The sequence below is a fragment of the Salvelinus alpinus genome, chromosome 26 (genome assembly GCF_045679555.1).
Source record: "Salvelinus alpinus chromosome 26, SLU_Salpinus.1, whole genome shotgun sequence".
Classification (NCBI taxonomy): domain Eukaryota; kingdom Metazoa; phylum Chordata; class Actinopteri; order Salmoniformes; family Salmonidae; genus Salvelinus; species Salvelinus alpinus.
In genome coordinates this window covers 7119285-7135913 of record NC_092111.1, presented here as the reverse complement: position 1 = coordinate 7135913, position 16629 = coordinate 7119285, and the positions used below count along the sequence as shown (strand labels likewise).

Genomic DNA, 16629 nt, shown 5'->3' with positions numbered 1-16629 from the left:
GATGGTTGGGTCGGTTGGTTGATAGGATAGCCTGAACATGTGAAAGTTGGCTTGGCGTCTCTAGCTTGAACGAATCAAGACTGATAATTACTGTTAGTGGGCTCATTTTATGCAAATTTGAATAGTTATAATTAATAACATTTTGAAAATGTTAGTAGTTTTAATGTGTGTAGCTGAAATGGTTAAAAAGCAGTAGCATTTGAAAAGGCTGCACTTCGTTCATATGATTGGCATTGAATCCGTGAAGTTGTAAGTAAATTAAAAGTTTTTGAAATTTGAAGTCAGGATCTTTTTTTTTTTTACATTGCTACCACTGTATTCCTTTTGGTTCTCATTCAAACCTATGTCGATTTATGCTAATTTAAAATGGTTCTAGTTCCAAAATTATAAATTGTATCAAAAGGCTGTATGCAAACAATTTATGTTGAGTCAGTGTGCACATTTCGGCGTCGGTTTAGAGTTGATCACCTAAACGCTTCAAGAGGAGTAGCATGGCCAAATGATCCCCCGTGCAAGTCTATGGCTCTTTTATTGTCATTGAAATGCATGGCAATGGTGTCTCATTTAAAATATGGTTGTAGTACAAAAAGTATAGATGTTATCGAAAACATTTTCTCAAGCTTTCTAAGTTGGGACAATCTGCACATTTTAAACGTGTGTTTCTACCTTATACGCTTAGTGTTGTTGCGTTTGCTCTAATATGAAAATGTATGCCCATTTTAACTGATTAAAGGATGGAGGAATGAAAGAATATATGAAGTGTTTCCATCATCCTGCAGTTGGTTTAGACTAGAGTTTCTAGCTGGAATGGTTAGAAAGCAGTGAGACTGAATAGTCAATGGCGAGACGATGAGGTAGATAATGTAAATATTGCATATTTTAATTTGTTATAATATCAGTCTTTGACAATCATTCTGAACACCCCAACGTTGGATGGTGTTGATAGCATGCCTTAAATGGTGAAAGGATCCATTTATTTAAAAAAATGTACCATTCAAGTCTATTGACTTGCATTTAGTTTCATGCAAATATGGTTGTAGTACGGAAAGTATAAATACTATCAAACATTTTCTCAAGCAACCTGAATACGGTCAGTCTGCACATTATAAAGTTGATTTAGTGTTAATAGCTCAAGTGGTTTAAGTGCTAGAGCGAGTGGAATAATTGTAATAAGAAGTATGTAAGAAATGTAGAATCGTGCTTTGCCTTCAGCAAGCACACCAAATCAGGATGTATTTGTGTGTCCTCCAGTGCTGCTGAGACCAATGGATCTGGTGGCGATGCCCTGGGGAGGGATGCTGAAGACTGGCCTGATGTTAGTCACACCAAGAAGACCAGATCTCTGACTGCTCCCAGGCCAAAGGTCAGTTGGGCTCCTTGACCCCCCGTCAGTCCTTTTGGAGATAACTGGGAACGTGGCGTGCTCCAGACCTGGGTTCAAATACTCTTTCAATAGCTTTCACATACATTTCAAAGGAAGTGTTTTTTTTTAAATATTTTTTATTTGAAAATAGAGGTATTGGAATATACTGTATTTAGAAATACACTTTGAAAGTATTGGCATGCATTTGAAAATACAAATATTTAAAATACCAATGCATTTGAACCCAGGTCAATTTTTTATTTTATTTTTATTTTTATACCTTTTATGTATACAGGTTTTTCTCATTGAGATAACATCTCTTTTTTCCAAGAGAGACCTGGTCCAATAGCTGCAGGGGGAACAACGTTTCAGACAAAACAACTTACATACACTAACACAACATTAAACAACTATAAACACACATACAGTACAACAAAAACATCTGTTTGGTCTTAGTGGTATGCATTTGGAAACAGTTTCAAATAGTAGGCTATATAAAGTATTTTACGAAAATAACTTTCTAGTGCTGAGCGATTAACTGACATTTTGTCTTTTTTAATCAGTTATTAAACAACTAATTGACAGACGTCAGATCAATTGCTTTAATTCCGGGGGGGGGGGGGGGGGTTGTGAGCCAATGTGAATAATTTGATTTCTCTCTAGATAAACAGGGCACAAGAGAAATCAAGTCAAGAACTATGTGGGATGCTGGGCTGAAGGGAGTTGTAGTTTTCATTAAGCAAATATTCAACCTAGTTCAGTGCAGAAACTTGGTAATTAACTACAATGTCCATAATCCTTTGTGGACTTTTCCGGCTCAGACAGAGACGAATCAGAGGATAAGGCGAAGCGAGAGATTTCACTCTCACCAAGATCATTCCAAAAACAACCCCAATACGTTTCTTCCCACCTTTGGGAAAACGACTCCCATTGTTAGGGCAGAGACCTGAGCGTCTCGTCATTATATACAGATCTCTGGATGGATACACTTTTACGCTTGCTACATTAGGTTGTATACACACAGACCGCTTGAGAGAGGAATGTACACAACGATGAGGGGGACATAAACAGTTCGCGAAAGTATGCCTTAGCTACTTTGAAGAATTAGTACAATGATTTCGTCAGATAGCTCTGCAGCATACTTAGGCAGGCTAGCTAAATGGGATGACTACAGACAGTACAGTATGGAGAGCACAAAATGTTAAGATGGGCTGGCTGGTGGGATGACTGCTACTGCCTGAACAGAAATGATTACTTAACTAATAAAGTCATTAAAATTAAAACAAAGTTTATGGTTGTGTTCGTAGCTCCAACAGTGCAGTAGTATCTAACAATTCACAACAATACACACATCTAAAAGTTAAATAATGTAATTTAGAAAAATATCAATATTAGGACGAGCAATGTTGGAGTGGCATTGACTAAAATACAGTAGAATAGACTACAGTGTGTATATACATACGAGATGAGTAGAGTAGTATGTAAACATTACTAAAGTGACTAGTGTTCCGTTATTAAAGTGGACATTTGTTCTCTAGTCATTGTCCACAGTGCTCAAAGAATCACACAGAGTTACAATTCTATGAAAAGTGTGTTTTTTGTGTGCAATATCTTTCCTTATCAGCTTTCATGTGTATGGTATCCATTTGAATGTGCTTTACTATAGTATGACTATAGCTCACTCCTAACTGTTCAGTGTCTGTTTGAGAATGCCTAATCTCATAAGGGCAACTACTGCTTTTGTTGGTGTTAATGTGGTGTCTGTCATTTTAATTGAGAAACCGTTGGGGTATTTCTCTTAGTTTTTCTCAAGGCTTTTCAGAGCAGGAGTATACTCTGGGGCTTATATTTGTTTGTGTTAGAAAATGCATATTGTCTTCTTAACGTTTAGTGTGTGGCTCTTTTTCTAACAGCAGCATGCCAGTTGGTGTTCCCGTCCTCTCCCTCTGGCAGTTCTCAGTGCAAATCATGGCCATACAGTAGACTCCTCACATTGTGATCTGTGTAGCACTTATTTAAAAAGTATTTTGGGTAAACTATGACGTTATCAGGTTCTGCTATTCCACGCTAGAGGGAGGTTATTTTCAAATCATTTCCTATAAATAGCCTACTATTTTCACACTTGTTTCCAAATACAGTATTTTAAATTCCCCTAGGACCAAACAGTGTAAATGCATGGAGTATTTGAAAATACACTGTGTATTTCATTATTTTCAAACATGCCAATACTCTCCACATGTATTTCCAAATATATTCCAATAGTCTAAGAAGGAATATCCAAATACTTACTTTGAAATGTCTTTGAAAATAATTCAAATACCCTAACAAGTATTTGAACTCAGGTCTGGTGTATTTGAACTCAGTAGGCTATTTCCTGTTGCTAAATTTCTAGACTTGCTCAGATGGATTAGGGAAAAGTTGACATGCAAACTGCTGATCCAGATCCAGATGTTATTTTATCTACCTTAATGTTAATGATGGGATTTCAGAGTAGGGTGATCTGTTCCTAGATCTGTGGTTAGGGCCAACTTCTACTGCCAGCATTTCAGGGATGGTGGTGACAGTAGCTATGTTTCCATTAACTTGTCCAGTGCTTTTTTGGGGGGGTCAAAATGTATAAAGTCTGCATATAAATCAGACAATGGTCTGTTAGGGTGAGTTTCCATTGAACTGTCTTGTTGATGAAAACAGCTGGACATAATGACGTCACACCTAAAAATAAATATAAAAAAATATGGTGTTCAATACAAATGTTGTGGTTGAAGTGTCTCCATTACTCATGTAGGAAAATTGCGCGTTCATAAATTGGCGACAGCCTGTATATCCTCCCACCTATCAGTTTCATGTCTCAGGTAGCCTGCGAAAGCCAGCACAAATAGAATGCAATAATTGACTAATATTTGCCACATTTTAATACTTCTCATGTGTCAACGTATCGCCATGGTGATACTTGCACTCCTGTAGATCTGAAATAATTGGATTGTTAAACTTGCCAGGTAACTAGAAAAGCAAGGCGAAGCAATTCAGGTGTTCTTGAAAGTCTGGACAATCCATTTTTTTTTTGCAAGCAGTAGGCATTTAGAATTTAAGTGTGGAGTGGTGCTTTATAGTTATGCAGTGACATCAGGTGTAACGAGTGAGCTGAGAGTCGGGAAGCAAGTTCAGGGAGTGAGTGTTTTAGTAAATAAATGAAATGATGAACACGTAACACAAACAACGCACCGACATGGAAACAGAGTCAATAACACCTGAGGAAAGAACCAAAGGGAGTGACAGATATAGGGAAGATAATCAAGGGGGTGATGGAGTCCAGGTGAGTGTCATGAGGCGAAGGTGAGCGAGACGATGGTGACAGGTGTGCGGGATAATCAGCAGCCTGATGACCTAGAGGCCGGAGAGGGAGTATACGTGACAGTAACCCCTCCCCGTCGTGCGGCTCCCACCGCAAGACGCCGTCAAAGGGGACAAACCCGGGGATCAGGAGGTGACCGGTCACCACTGCTGATGCACGAGAACCTGTCACGACAGCTGAGGCGCAGGAACCTGTCGGTCAGCTGGGGCGCGGGAACTAGACAGATGGGTTGAGGCAGGGGAGCCCGGCGATCCGGCTGAGGCAGGGGAGCCCGGCGATCCGGCTGAGGCAGGGGAGCCCGGCGATCCGGCTGAGGCAGGGGAGCCTGTAGCAGTTCCCGGACCCGGCATCATGAATCTGACACAAACAATTTTATTAAAAAAACACTCCCTGATGCTTCCCTTAGGTGAGGTGTTATTCTGTAACGATGTGCACTGAGAGTCGGGAAGCAAGTTCAGGGAGTGAGTGTTTTAATAAATAAAAGACAATGAACACGAAACACAAACAACGCACCGACATGAAAACAGAGTCAATAACACCTGAGGAAAGAACCAAGGGGAGTTGCAGATACAGGGAAGATAATCAAGGAGGTGATGGAGTCCAGGTGAGTGTCATGAGGCGCAGGTGCGTGAGACGATGGTGACAGGTGTGCGGGATAATCAGCAGCCTGATGACCTAGAGGCCGGAGAGGGAGTAGACGTGACATCAGGTGCCCCGCTTACCTTCAAAAGTATTTGTCAATTATCATTTATTCGAAAAACACAGTGTCCATTATCATTTTTCTCAATAAAGAGCACTTGACAAAATAAGAATCCACCCATCGAACATTTTTTTGTCACACAAGCTCACAGAATGGGACCGCCGGGTGCTGAAGCGCGTAGCGCATATAAATCGCCTGTCACTACCGAGTTCCAAACTGCCTCTGGAAGCAACATCAGCACAATAACTGTTCTTCAGGAGCTTTATGAAATAGGTTTTCATGGTAGAGCAGCCACACACAAGCCTAAGATCAGCATGTGCAATGCCAAGCATTGGCTGGAGTGGTGTAAAGTTAGCCGCCTTTGGACTCTGGAGCAATGAATCACGCTTCTGGCAGTCTGACGGACAAATCTGGGTTTGGTGGATGCCAGGAGAACGCTACCTGCCCCAATGCATAGTGCCAACTGCAAAGTTTGGTGGAGGAGGAATAATGGTCTGAGGCTGTTTTTCATGGTTCGGGCTAGGCCCCTTAGTTACAGTGAAGGACAATCTTAACGCTACAGCATACAATGACACTTTAGACGATTCTGTGCTTCCAACTTTGTGGCAACAGTTTGGGTAAGGACCTTTCCTGTTTCCACATGACAATGCCCGAGTGCACAAAGCGAGGTCCTTACAGAAATTGTTTGTTGATCGGTGTAGAAGAACTTGACTGGCCTACACAGAGCCCTGACCTCAACACCATCGAATACCTTTGGGATGAATTGGAACGCCGACTGCGAGCCAGGCCTAATCGCCCAACATCAGTGCCCGACCTCACTAATGCTCTTGTGGCTGAATGGAAGCAAGTCCCCACAGCAATGTTCCAACATCTAGTGGAAAGCCTTCCCAGAAGAGTGGAGGCTGTTATAGCAGCAAAGGGGGGACCAGCTCCATATTAATGCCTATGATTTTGGAATGAGATGTTCGATGAGCAGGTGTCCACATACTTATGGTGTATAATAGGTTAGTTAGTCCTTCCCTTGCCCGATAGAGGGAGCCAGTGTTACCATGCATGAGGTTTGCAGGCACCAAGCATACAATAGGTTTTGTTGTCAGTCATCATCAGTGATTCATTGTTCCTCAGAACAGAGGTAAAACCTCAGTTAAATTATGAAAACGAAAAACTTATTTTATTTCTAGCACACTAGTGAACACTTCTCCAAAGTGTTCTAGAAAGTCTGGAGACATAGGAACGTTTTATATTTGGTGTAAACACTGTTTTCTGCTAGTGTTTTGTGTGCATGTCTGAAAGCGTGTGGGTGTGTGTGTGTGTGTGTGTGTATTGCATAAAGGGGCAGTTAGACTGAGACTTACCCAGAAAGACACAGCTGTAATCAATGCCAAAGGTGATGTATTGACTCAGGGGGTTGAATACTTATTTAATCAAGATATTTTCGTGTTTTATTATTTATTTATTTTATACAAAATGTTTATTAAAAAAATCCACTTTGACATTAGAGTATTTTGTGTAGATTGTTGACAAAAAAATGACAATTAAATCCCACTTTGATTTCACTTTAATACAACAAAATGGGGGGGGGCACACGTTAATTAAGATGCTTCTCTGCCAGTCGATGTTCACTTGTTTGCCCACATGTAACAATACTACAGTTTACTATAGAATTCTGTAGATTAGTAAACTACACACTGTAGTATCCCTCCATCATGTGTATTACTTACTATAGAATGTTGCAGTATACGGTAGACTACTATAGTAAATACTACAGTATTATCTGCAAAAAAAACACAAGTAATTACTACAGTAATGTATGTCTGCAAAAACAGTACTTTTTTTTTACTGTATTAAATACTACAGTATTTCATTAGCAAATACCCTGCCCATTCCACTCCCCCATATCCCAATTTATGCCACCCATAAGTGAGAAACCTACATGCCTAGTATCAACCATATTGTGTTCCATACAGGTTATAACAAGAGCTCTGAACTCTGTTCATACCCCAGTCCTATCTATCTAAAGCTTATGGAAAATGTGCTCTTTTAGTATTTCTCCAGTAGATTTCCTCAAGGAGAAAGACCTCTACTTCTATATTCAGTATACTACAGTAAAGACTACAGTAAATACTATAGTATATAAAAAATAGTAGGACTACAGCATTTAAACCGTAGTATATGGTCATACTCTTCGTAATAGTCTTCACCAAGTAGCTCCTCATCAAAAGAATCTTCCTCCAGGAAGTCCATGACTTCATGGTCCTCCTCATCCTGCAGGCCTTCTTCAGTGATGACCCTTTAACACAGAAAAAAGGGGATCATGAATGTAAGGGAATTGTTATCAACCTGTTGGCAAGGTGGCGAAGTTATATTTTATAATCCCTTTCACTCTCACATTTTGAGAAGACGTAACAATTTGATATCTGATAGTCCATAACTAAAATAATATGATTATGGATGCCTGTAGAAAAATGGAACCAGTTATACCTCCAACCTGAGCCTTCATAAGTCATATAATTTATCATAAGAGTTATACATTAATACGTCCATTCAACAGCCAGAAGGCTCACAAATTTTTTTAGGAATCATATCACAGATAAACATACACCTAATGAGTTATCTAGCTAACTAATAATAATAGCTACCCTCTTTCTTTCTTCTGGCTGTCAGGATAGAAGCTACAAATCCAATAATTTTAGCTCTAATACCTAATAACAAATACTCTTCAAATTGTAAATTAGAGCATTTTATTTTGTACAGTCATCAAAGAAAACACGAAAAAGACGACAATCTAAATCAATTCCTTTTTGGGTGACTGACTGACTGCAGCTTGAAAAATAGTCAACAGGCTAGCTACCATTAGTTATCTCACAGGCTTTGGTAGCTAGCAATTTAACTAACATTATCTGAGGAGACACTATAGTGGCCTAGAAATACAATGACATTGCTAAAGTAGGCAAGTAATTAGTAGAAAACAACTTTGCCATCATTATCATGTTGTGGCAATTGCCATAGCTAGAAAAATTAGTAAAAAATGCTAACGTTAGCTAGTTAAAATCCGGTCCTGTCCCTCAATCTTAGCTAACTAAAGTTATGCTCCATCTAAAGTCAATCTGATGCTATTACAGTGATGACAAAATTATTTGCCTCCTTTTAGAAATGTTATTGTTTGTTCCATGTAACTATAATGCACTTTAGACTAAATCTTAATCAGAACATTGCAGTTCAGAGAATGTCATTGAGTAGCTAGTAGAACGTTCATTCGAGCATCGGTCCTCAAGAGAACATTATTGTGACGAATCATGCAACTGTGGAGATGGGAGAACCATCTCACTCATCAATCTGGTCTTCATGGTAGAGTGGCCATGACGGAAGCCACTCCTCAATAAAAAATCACATGACAGCCCGCTTGGAGTTGGCCAAAAAGCACCTTAAGGACTCTCAGACAATGAGAAACAAGATTCTCTGGTCTGATGAATCCAAGATTGAACTCTTTGGCCTGAATGCCAAGAGTCACATCTGGAGGAAACCTAGAACGATACCTGTGGTGGCAGAATCATGGTGTGGGGATGTTTTTCAGCAGCAGGGACTGGGAGACTATTCAGGATCAAGGTAAAAATGAACGGCGCAAAGTACAGAGAGATCCTTGATGAAAACCTGCTCAGGACCTCCAGACTGGGGTCAAGGTTCACCTTCCAACAGGACAACAAACCTAAACACACAGTCAAGACAACGCAGGAGTGCCTTCGGAACAAGTCCCTGAATATCCTTGAGTGGCCCAGATTTGAACCCGATCGAACATCTCTGGAGAGACCTGAAAATAGCTGTGCAGCGACGCTACCCATCCAACTTGACAGAGCTTGAGAGGATCTGCAGAGAATAATGGGAGAAACTCCCCAAATACAGGTGTGCCAAGCTTGTAACGTCATACCCAATAAAACTCAAGGCTGTAATCCCTGCCAAAGGTGCTTCAACAAAGTACTGAGTAAAGGGTCTGAATACTTACGTAAATATTTTCGTTTTTTTTATTGTATACTTTTGCAAAAAAAATCTAAAAACCTGTTTTAACGTAACAATGTGGGAAAAAGTTAAAGGGTCTGAATACTCTCTGAATGCAGGGACGAGCTACCGAATGTCATTTTTGCTGAGTTTGGACATTTACAAGCGAATGTGAACGAGACATTGTGCAAATTAACAAAGTTTTGGATGCATCCTTGTCTGAAGGAAGAACAGTACTGGCTCTGAAACAGCATGTGTACACGCTGTGCCTGTGTGGAGTCTGGGGTCGCTAGGGCAATGAGCCTACCTGCTCTCCTTGAAGAAAAGGGGGGAGAAGAAGATGGGCCGAGAACAAGGAAATCAAGATAGTGGCTTTAATTACAAATAATTAATCCAATCCACCTTTGACTTCTCAAATATGGCAGAAGCCACTTACTTAGATAACGCCACCCAAAAGTTTAACTTGCTAGTTAATGCAGAATTCAGCATTTTTTACGCAGAAAAATAAATAGAACGCTTAATATCTTGCTGCGTTTTGTAAACGCAGATGTAAAATGCTTCTTATTGTAATTTCTGCTCGGCATTACACATTTTGTGCCTCAGTTGCGTTTCTCCACTGAGTGCCGTTTGTGAATTCTCATCTATCAGCAGACAGCACTCTGACTGTGTCGATACTTTTCTCCGGTACTTTTCTTGGTGTAGCCAACCTACTTTTCTCTGTAAAATACAAGGAAATGTAGCTGGCTGTGTGACCGGCTCAGCTGTTCTGGGGAACTACGGTAAGCTTCATAATGTGACCGGTGAAATGAAGAACGCGATCTGCTTTATCTCGTATTGCACAAGTTGACTGTGTGTATGTACATAAACATTAGCTACAAATTTTAAAATGTATTGAAAAACTTCAAAGAACTAGTTTCAACGATATTGATGGTATTGAAAAACCATCCTGTGGCTATATCCAAATATCCCGGTATACCGCCCAAGCCTATAACATTCATTATCATATTTATTCAGTTATCATATTTGCATTTCACTTTTTCTTATACCCGTGGGCTGCCACAAAAAAAGGGGGGGAAACAAATCTGAGAAATGCATATCAAGAAAGATAATGAGCAGCATCAAAAGTTGTAAGAGTTTGTATGCAAGGAAAATAAACAACCTTTTTTTCTCCACATTTTAGTGTGTGTGTCTTTGTGTCATAACACATAGTTGCTCCATCCATATACTCAGGTTTCACTACTATTGTTATCTTCTGCGTTTCACTCAAAGAGGAATTCTTTTCAACTCTGCCTAGATTCAAATCTGACAGACTTGCCTAATGGAAAGCGTTGCATTCCATTCTCCATTGTCATCAAGGTGCAACGAAGGCACACTCACCAGAATAACATTGCAACTATGTCTTATCAAACGTAATCATAGGAAAACGGTGTCCAGACAAATAGGATATGGTTTGTGTTATTAGCTACCAACACTTTGTGGCTCTCCTCCAATCATTCGCACCTCATCCCCACGGTCTGACGCACCACTGGAGATCTACATCTCTGGAACTGATGTTGTTCAAACTAAGGGTGGAGTCCTCTTTGAAGTATGCCTTGGAAGGGTGTCTCCGTGCTCCTTTTTCACTGAGGTGTAGACAGATCAACTCCGATGAACAAACACTGGCAGGATTCTATAACTTCTGTTCAATACATACCAGGGATTCTTGCCTTTTTGTTGTCAATGGAGCGTTTCAAGCGCTGAGTAATTGGGGTTTGGTTCTTATGAAATCGAGAGATTATTCTCATGCAAATTACACGGTGAGCCTACTGACTCTCTACGGAGCAGTTGATAGTGTCGAAATGAACGTTTCATACTCCATGTAATGTTCGGTCTCTCTTTTCTCTCCCCAATCTCTTTCTCCCTTTATCTTTTTCTGCCTCTATCTTTCTCTTTTTAGCATATTGTCCCCCCTCTCCCTCCCCGTCTCTCACTCACTATCCCTCCCTCTGCCTTTCCGTCTATCGCTCACAATCAGGCCAAGGACCTCAGCTACTCAGAGATGGACCTCCGTGCCAAGCCCAAGAGTTTCGGCACTTTCACCTTCGGCTTGAAGAGGAGTAAGAAGAAGAGTGACAGGGATCTATCCCAGAGCATCGTGGTCCTCCACAGCCCCGATCCAGAGGTCAAAGGGCAAGAGGAGGAGGAGTCTTTGGACCTCAGCCTCTGGGACATCGGCCAGGGCGGTACTCTGAACAAGAGCGTAAGGTTCACTATGTCTCAGCCTGACATAAACACTACGACACGGGTCACCTCTTATCCTCCTGCCACTGTCCCCAACGCATCGCAGGCCCAGGAGCCCCTGATGGACAGTCCTAAGACTGTCACTAACCAATCAAAATCCCAGGAATCCCTGATGGATAAGATTATTCCTATTGAAGTGGGTCGGGCTACAGGAAAAGCCCCTTTAGCTATGCCTGAGATGGTGTGGGACGAGACCTCAGAGGAAGAGGAAAGCCCGGATGTTCAGTGTGACAACGCTTATGCCTCAACAGACCATACTGACACAACTTATATGGATGTTGATAGCTTTAACCCAACTCCTCCCTCTTTCCCATTTATCCCACCACCCTGCTATCCATCTAGCCCACCGACACCCTTTTGCCCTCCTATTACAGTTTACACCACAAACCAGAGAGATGACATTTCCCACTCCCCATTACCCAGCTCTGACCCTGTGAGTAGTGGTCTTTCTGATCCCGTCTTTCCTGTTACTGAATTCCCACTTACCAAAGCTGAGGCCTGTGTTACCTTCTCCATTGGCCAACCTGTTGTTGCTGAGAATATCAGCACTGTTACCCCTAATACTGATCCCTCTCCCATTGCCTTGGACCCCAATAGAGAAACCTCTGTGACTGAAACAGACACACCTGTCCCTGAAGTTAATACCGAGACCTTTACGCTCAACCGTGATACTTTGGCTGACGACACTGACACTCCTGTTCTCACCACTGTCAGCTCTTCTCTTATCACTATCAACGCTGTTACTGACGTGGACACTCTTGCTGACACTGTTACTACCATTGGCACCACCTCCATCAATGACACCTCTGTCTCCACCACTGATACATCTAGGCCTGAAACTGTCACCTCTGAAGAGGTCAGCACCGCTATTCCTCATCCTGGCCCCTCTCCCGCTGAAATGGTCATCCCCGTTCCAAGCACTGACAAATCTACAGATAAAATGCTAGCCTCCATTGCAAACACGGTCTACTCCGTTACCGGCAGCGACAACGCTGTCCCCAACACTGACACGTCCTCCGCCAACAAAGAGGTATATGGAACTCTGTATGACTCGCTATTTCCTCATAGTTTCACATCGGAACAGAAATCTGCCATATCAGACCCTCACTCTACTGAGGGACGTCTTGACACCAACCTAACCATGAGTTATGACACTGACCCACACCTGTCCTTGGGTAACCCCTTTGACTTATTTTTACCTGAACCAGTTAAACAGGAGTCTGAAACTGCCATTGATCACACTGAAGCTAGTGTCAGTGGCACCACCCAATCAACTCCATTACGGTCTGCCACTGACGCCCCTGACGCCGACATGGACATACCTGCCACTGTAGTCTCCAAAATGAATGCCAGCCATCCTGACACAGACACCGCTGCTTCCCCTAAAACTAACCTCACTGCTAGTGACTCAAAACCAGTATTTGAAGATCTTTATGACTCTCTTTTTCCTGAAGGTTTTCCCTCGCGTCACATATCTGACAGATCTGCCGTCACTAGTTACACGTCTAACCCAGACATGGAGACATGTGACGTTACGATGGAATATCCGCCTCATAATATGGACACTTCTCTTGAAAAAAAGGATCCCGCTGTTCCTCAAACAGACACCTCCGACCCTAACACAGATATCTCCCTCACTGAGCCTGAGAGTTCCGGTTCTCTTGAGTCCACACAGGGGGAATCCTTTGTCACAAAACCAGTCACCATTGACGCTTCCGGCTCCTCTACAATCTCTGAAACAATGGCAACTGCGACCGCTCAAGAAGCAGAAGTAGAGATTATGGAAGCGAAAAATATTCTGAACTGTGATGCAGACATTGTCAGGGAAAAATCATATGTGTCCACAATTGCTACTGAGGAAGTTCAAGAAGCAGAGATGATGGAAGAGGCCAACAGCATAGATTCTAATAGACAGGTTGAGGAACATATACCCTGTGATGCAGCAGTTGTCAGGGCAAGCTCACATTATGTGACCATACCAGAGAACAGCAGTGCCATGGAGGTCACTATATCATTGGTCCATTACAGCATCCTGGACGATTACATGGAGGAGAGTGGAGTTGAAAAGGTCAAAGCAGAGGAAGAGAAAGGCACGGGCAGACAACGGAGGAATGGTAATGAAACCACCGAAATGGGATGGAGTGTGGCATCACAGAAAGAAACTGAAGAAATGTTCAAAACGAGGGATAGAGGTCAAGAGAATGAAGTCCACAAAGAGAAGAGAAACATTGAGTCCCAAGAAGAGAGTGACGCGGCGAGCCTAGTGCAGGTGGAGGAGAGAAAAGCGAGAGAAGTCTGGCCACTGGTGAAGGAAAATAGGGAGGAGGGGGTGGAACCAGCCCTACCTGTTCAGCAGGTGCACACGCTCATGGAATGTGAGTCGCCAGCCCCACCTTTCACCACAGAGCAGCATGGAGAGGAGGAGGGGTCAGGGAGTAACCGGAGTGTGGTTACGCAAGCTTCCCTGGGAACAGAGGCCTGCACTTATACATATACACAGACCCCAGGCCAGGAAGAGCCACAGGAGGGAGTGAACGAGTCCCGCAGCGCTGAGAATAAACACTCTAACAGAGGGCGAGAGGACACACTCAAAACACACAACACACTCACACACACCGCCGGCGGAGAGGAGAGGATTTCAGACACACATAGAGCAGAGATAGTGGACTTAGTCACTTGGACCGTCGAGGACACGGGTGCACCGAGCACACCCTCTTTCACTGACCAGAAAACAAACGTAGACTCTGTCGCACACAGTGCAGATGGTGAGAACAGACTCCCACTTGACACAGACAGAGAAGAGACATCGACAGACACATTCGCACACAGCGCTGAGTCCGAGTCCAACACATACACTGTAAAGAGAGAACACAAAGGGACACTCAGTACTGAGTGGATAGACAGCATTTTTACTCAGGACACAGACGGAGACAGTGGAGAGCCAGTGTCAGAGCAGGTGGCAGTGAATCCTCCAGTCACAGGAGACCCAATCCTCGAGAGACTTCAGAAGAGAGCTAACGGTCTTGTCACTGAGGACACAGAGAGACCCGGTGCAGAGCCAGAGCAGGTGGAAGTGAAGCTGTCAGTCACTGCAGACACATTCCTCAAGTCACAGAAGAACAGAGTCAACTGCCTCAGCCAGCCAGAAGGGTAAGTGATTCCATTTCATCTGATATCCTTACTCTGATTTCCAACTTTTCTTGATGTGTGTGTTTTGAAATGGAGGCGGAAGTGATTAAGTTTCATGTGATCATTCTATACTAAATGAGTGTGTGCGCAGATTGAACACGTGTGTCTGAGTGTGAGGGAACGCGGAGACTCAACAACAATAGGACTAATTGATCTATCATGTCTGCTGTGCAGTAAATTGTATGTGTATGGTATGGTAGTAGGTGGAATAGAGGACAAAATGGTGATGTCCGTTTTCTCTGCAATGTGTCTGGAATGTTGTTTATTGGAAATGCAAAGACTGTTATTATTTTATACTGTTGTGGTTTATGGTAACTAGCTATAATAACGAATTGGATTTACAGTTGAAGTTGTAAGTTTACATACACCTTAGCCAAATACATTTAAACTCAGTTTTTCACAATTCCTGACATTTAATCCTAGTAAAAATGCCCTGTTTTAGGTCAGTTAGGATCACCACTTTATTTTAAGAATGTGAAATGTCAGAGTAATAGTACAGAGAATTATTTATTTATTTCATCACATTCCCAGTGGGTCAGAAGTTTACATACACTCAATTAGTATTTGGTAGCATTGCCTTTAAATTGTTTAACTTGGGTCAAATGTTTTGGGTAGCATTCCACAAGCTTCCCACAATAAGTTGGGTGACTTTTGGCCCATTCCTCCTGACAGAGCGGGTGTGATTGAGTCAGGTTTGTAGGCCTCCTTGCTCGCACACGTTTTTTCAGTTCTGCCCACACATTTTCTATGGGATTGAGGTCAGGGCTTTGTGATGGCCACTCCAATACCTTGACTTTGTTGGCCATTTTGCCACAACTTTGGAAGTATGCTTGGGTCATTGTCCATTTGGAAGACCCATTTGCGACCAAGCTTTAACTTCCTGACTGATGTCTTGAGATGTTGCTTCAATATATCCATATAATTTTCCTACCTCATGATGACATTTATTTTGTGAAGTGCACCAGTCCCTCCTGCAGCAAAGCACCCCCACAACATGATGCTGCTATCCCTGTTCTTCACGGTTGGGATGATGTTCTTCGGCTTGCAAGCCTCCCATTTTTTTCCTCCAAACATAACGTTGGTCATTATGGCCAAACAGTTCTATTTTTGTTTCATCAGACCATTTCTCCAAAAAGTACAATCTTTGTCCCCATGTGCAGTTGCAAACCGTAGTCTGGCTTTTTATGGCGGTTTGGAGTAGTGGCTTCTTCCTTGCTGAGCGGCCTTTCAGGTTATGTTGATATAGAACTCGTTTTTACTGTGGATATAGATACTTTTGTACCTGTTTCCTCCAGCATCTTCACAAGGTCCTTTGCTGTTGTTCTGGGATTGATTTGCACTTTTCGCACCAGAGTACGTTCATCTCTAGAAGACAGAATGCGTCTCCTTCCTGAGCGGTATGATGGCTGCGTGGTCCCATGGTGTTTATACTTGCATACTATTGTTTGTACAGATGAATGTGGTACCTTCAGGTGTTTGGAAATTGCTCCCAAGGATGAACCAGACTTGTGGAGGTCTTGGCTGATTTCTTTTAATTTTCCAATGATGTCAAGCAAAGAGGCACTGAGTTTGAAGGTAGGCCTTGAAATACATCCACAGGTACACCTCCAATTGACTCAAATGATGTCAATTAGCCTATCAGAAGCTTCTAAAGCCATGACATCATTTTCTGGAATTTTCCAAGCTGTTTAAAGGCACAGTCAACTTAGTGTATGTAAACTTCTGACCCACTGGAATTATGATACAGTGAAT

General features: G+C 42.3%; 1 protein-coding gene across 1 annotated transcript in view; it reads left to right on the top strand.

Annotated features, from left to right (window-relative positions):
• Positions 1–16629, top strand: part of LOC139554528 (serine-rich adhesin for platelets-like) — a 71846-nt gene that overhangs the window by 5691 nt on the left and 49526 nt on the right. The window contains exons 2-3 of the mRNA XM_071367388.1: positions 1252–1363; positions 11345–14838. Coding sequence (XP_071223489.1) covers positions 1252–1363; positions 11345–14838 — 3606 coding nt within the window. The remainder of the gene's footprint in view (positions 1–1251; positions 1364–11344; positions 14839–16629) is intronic.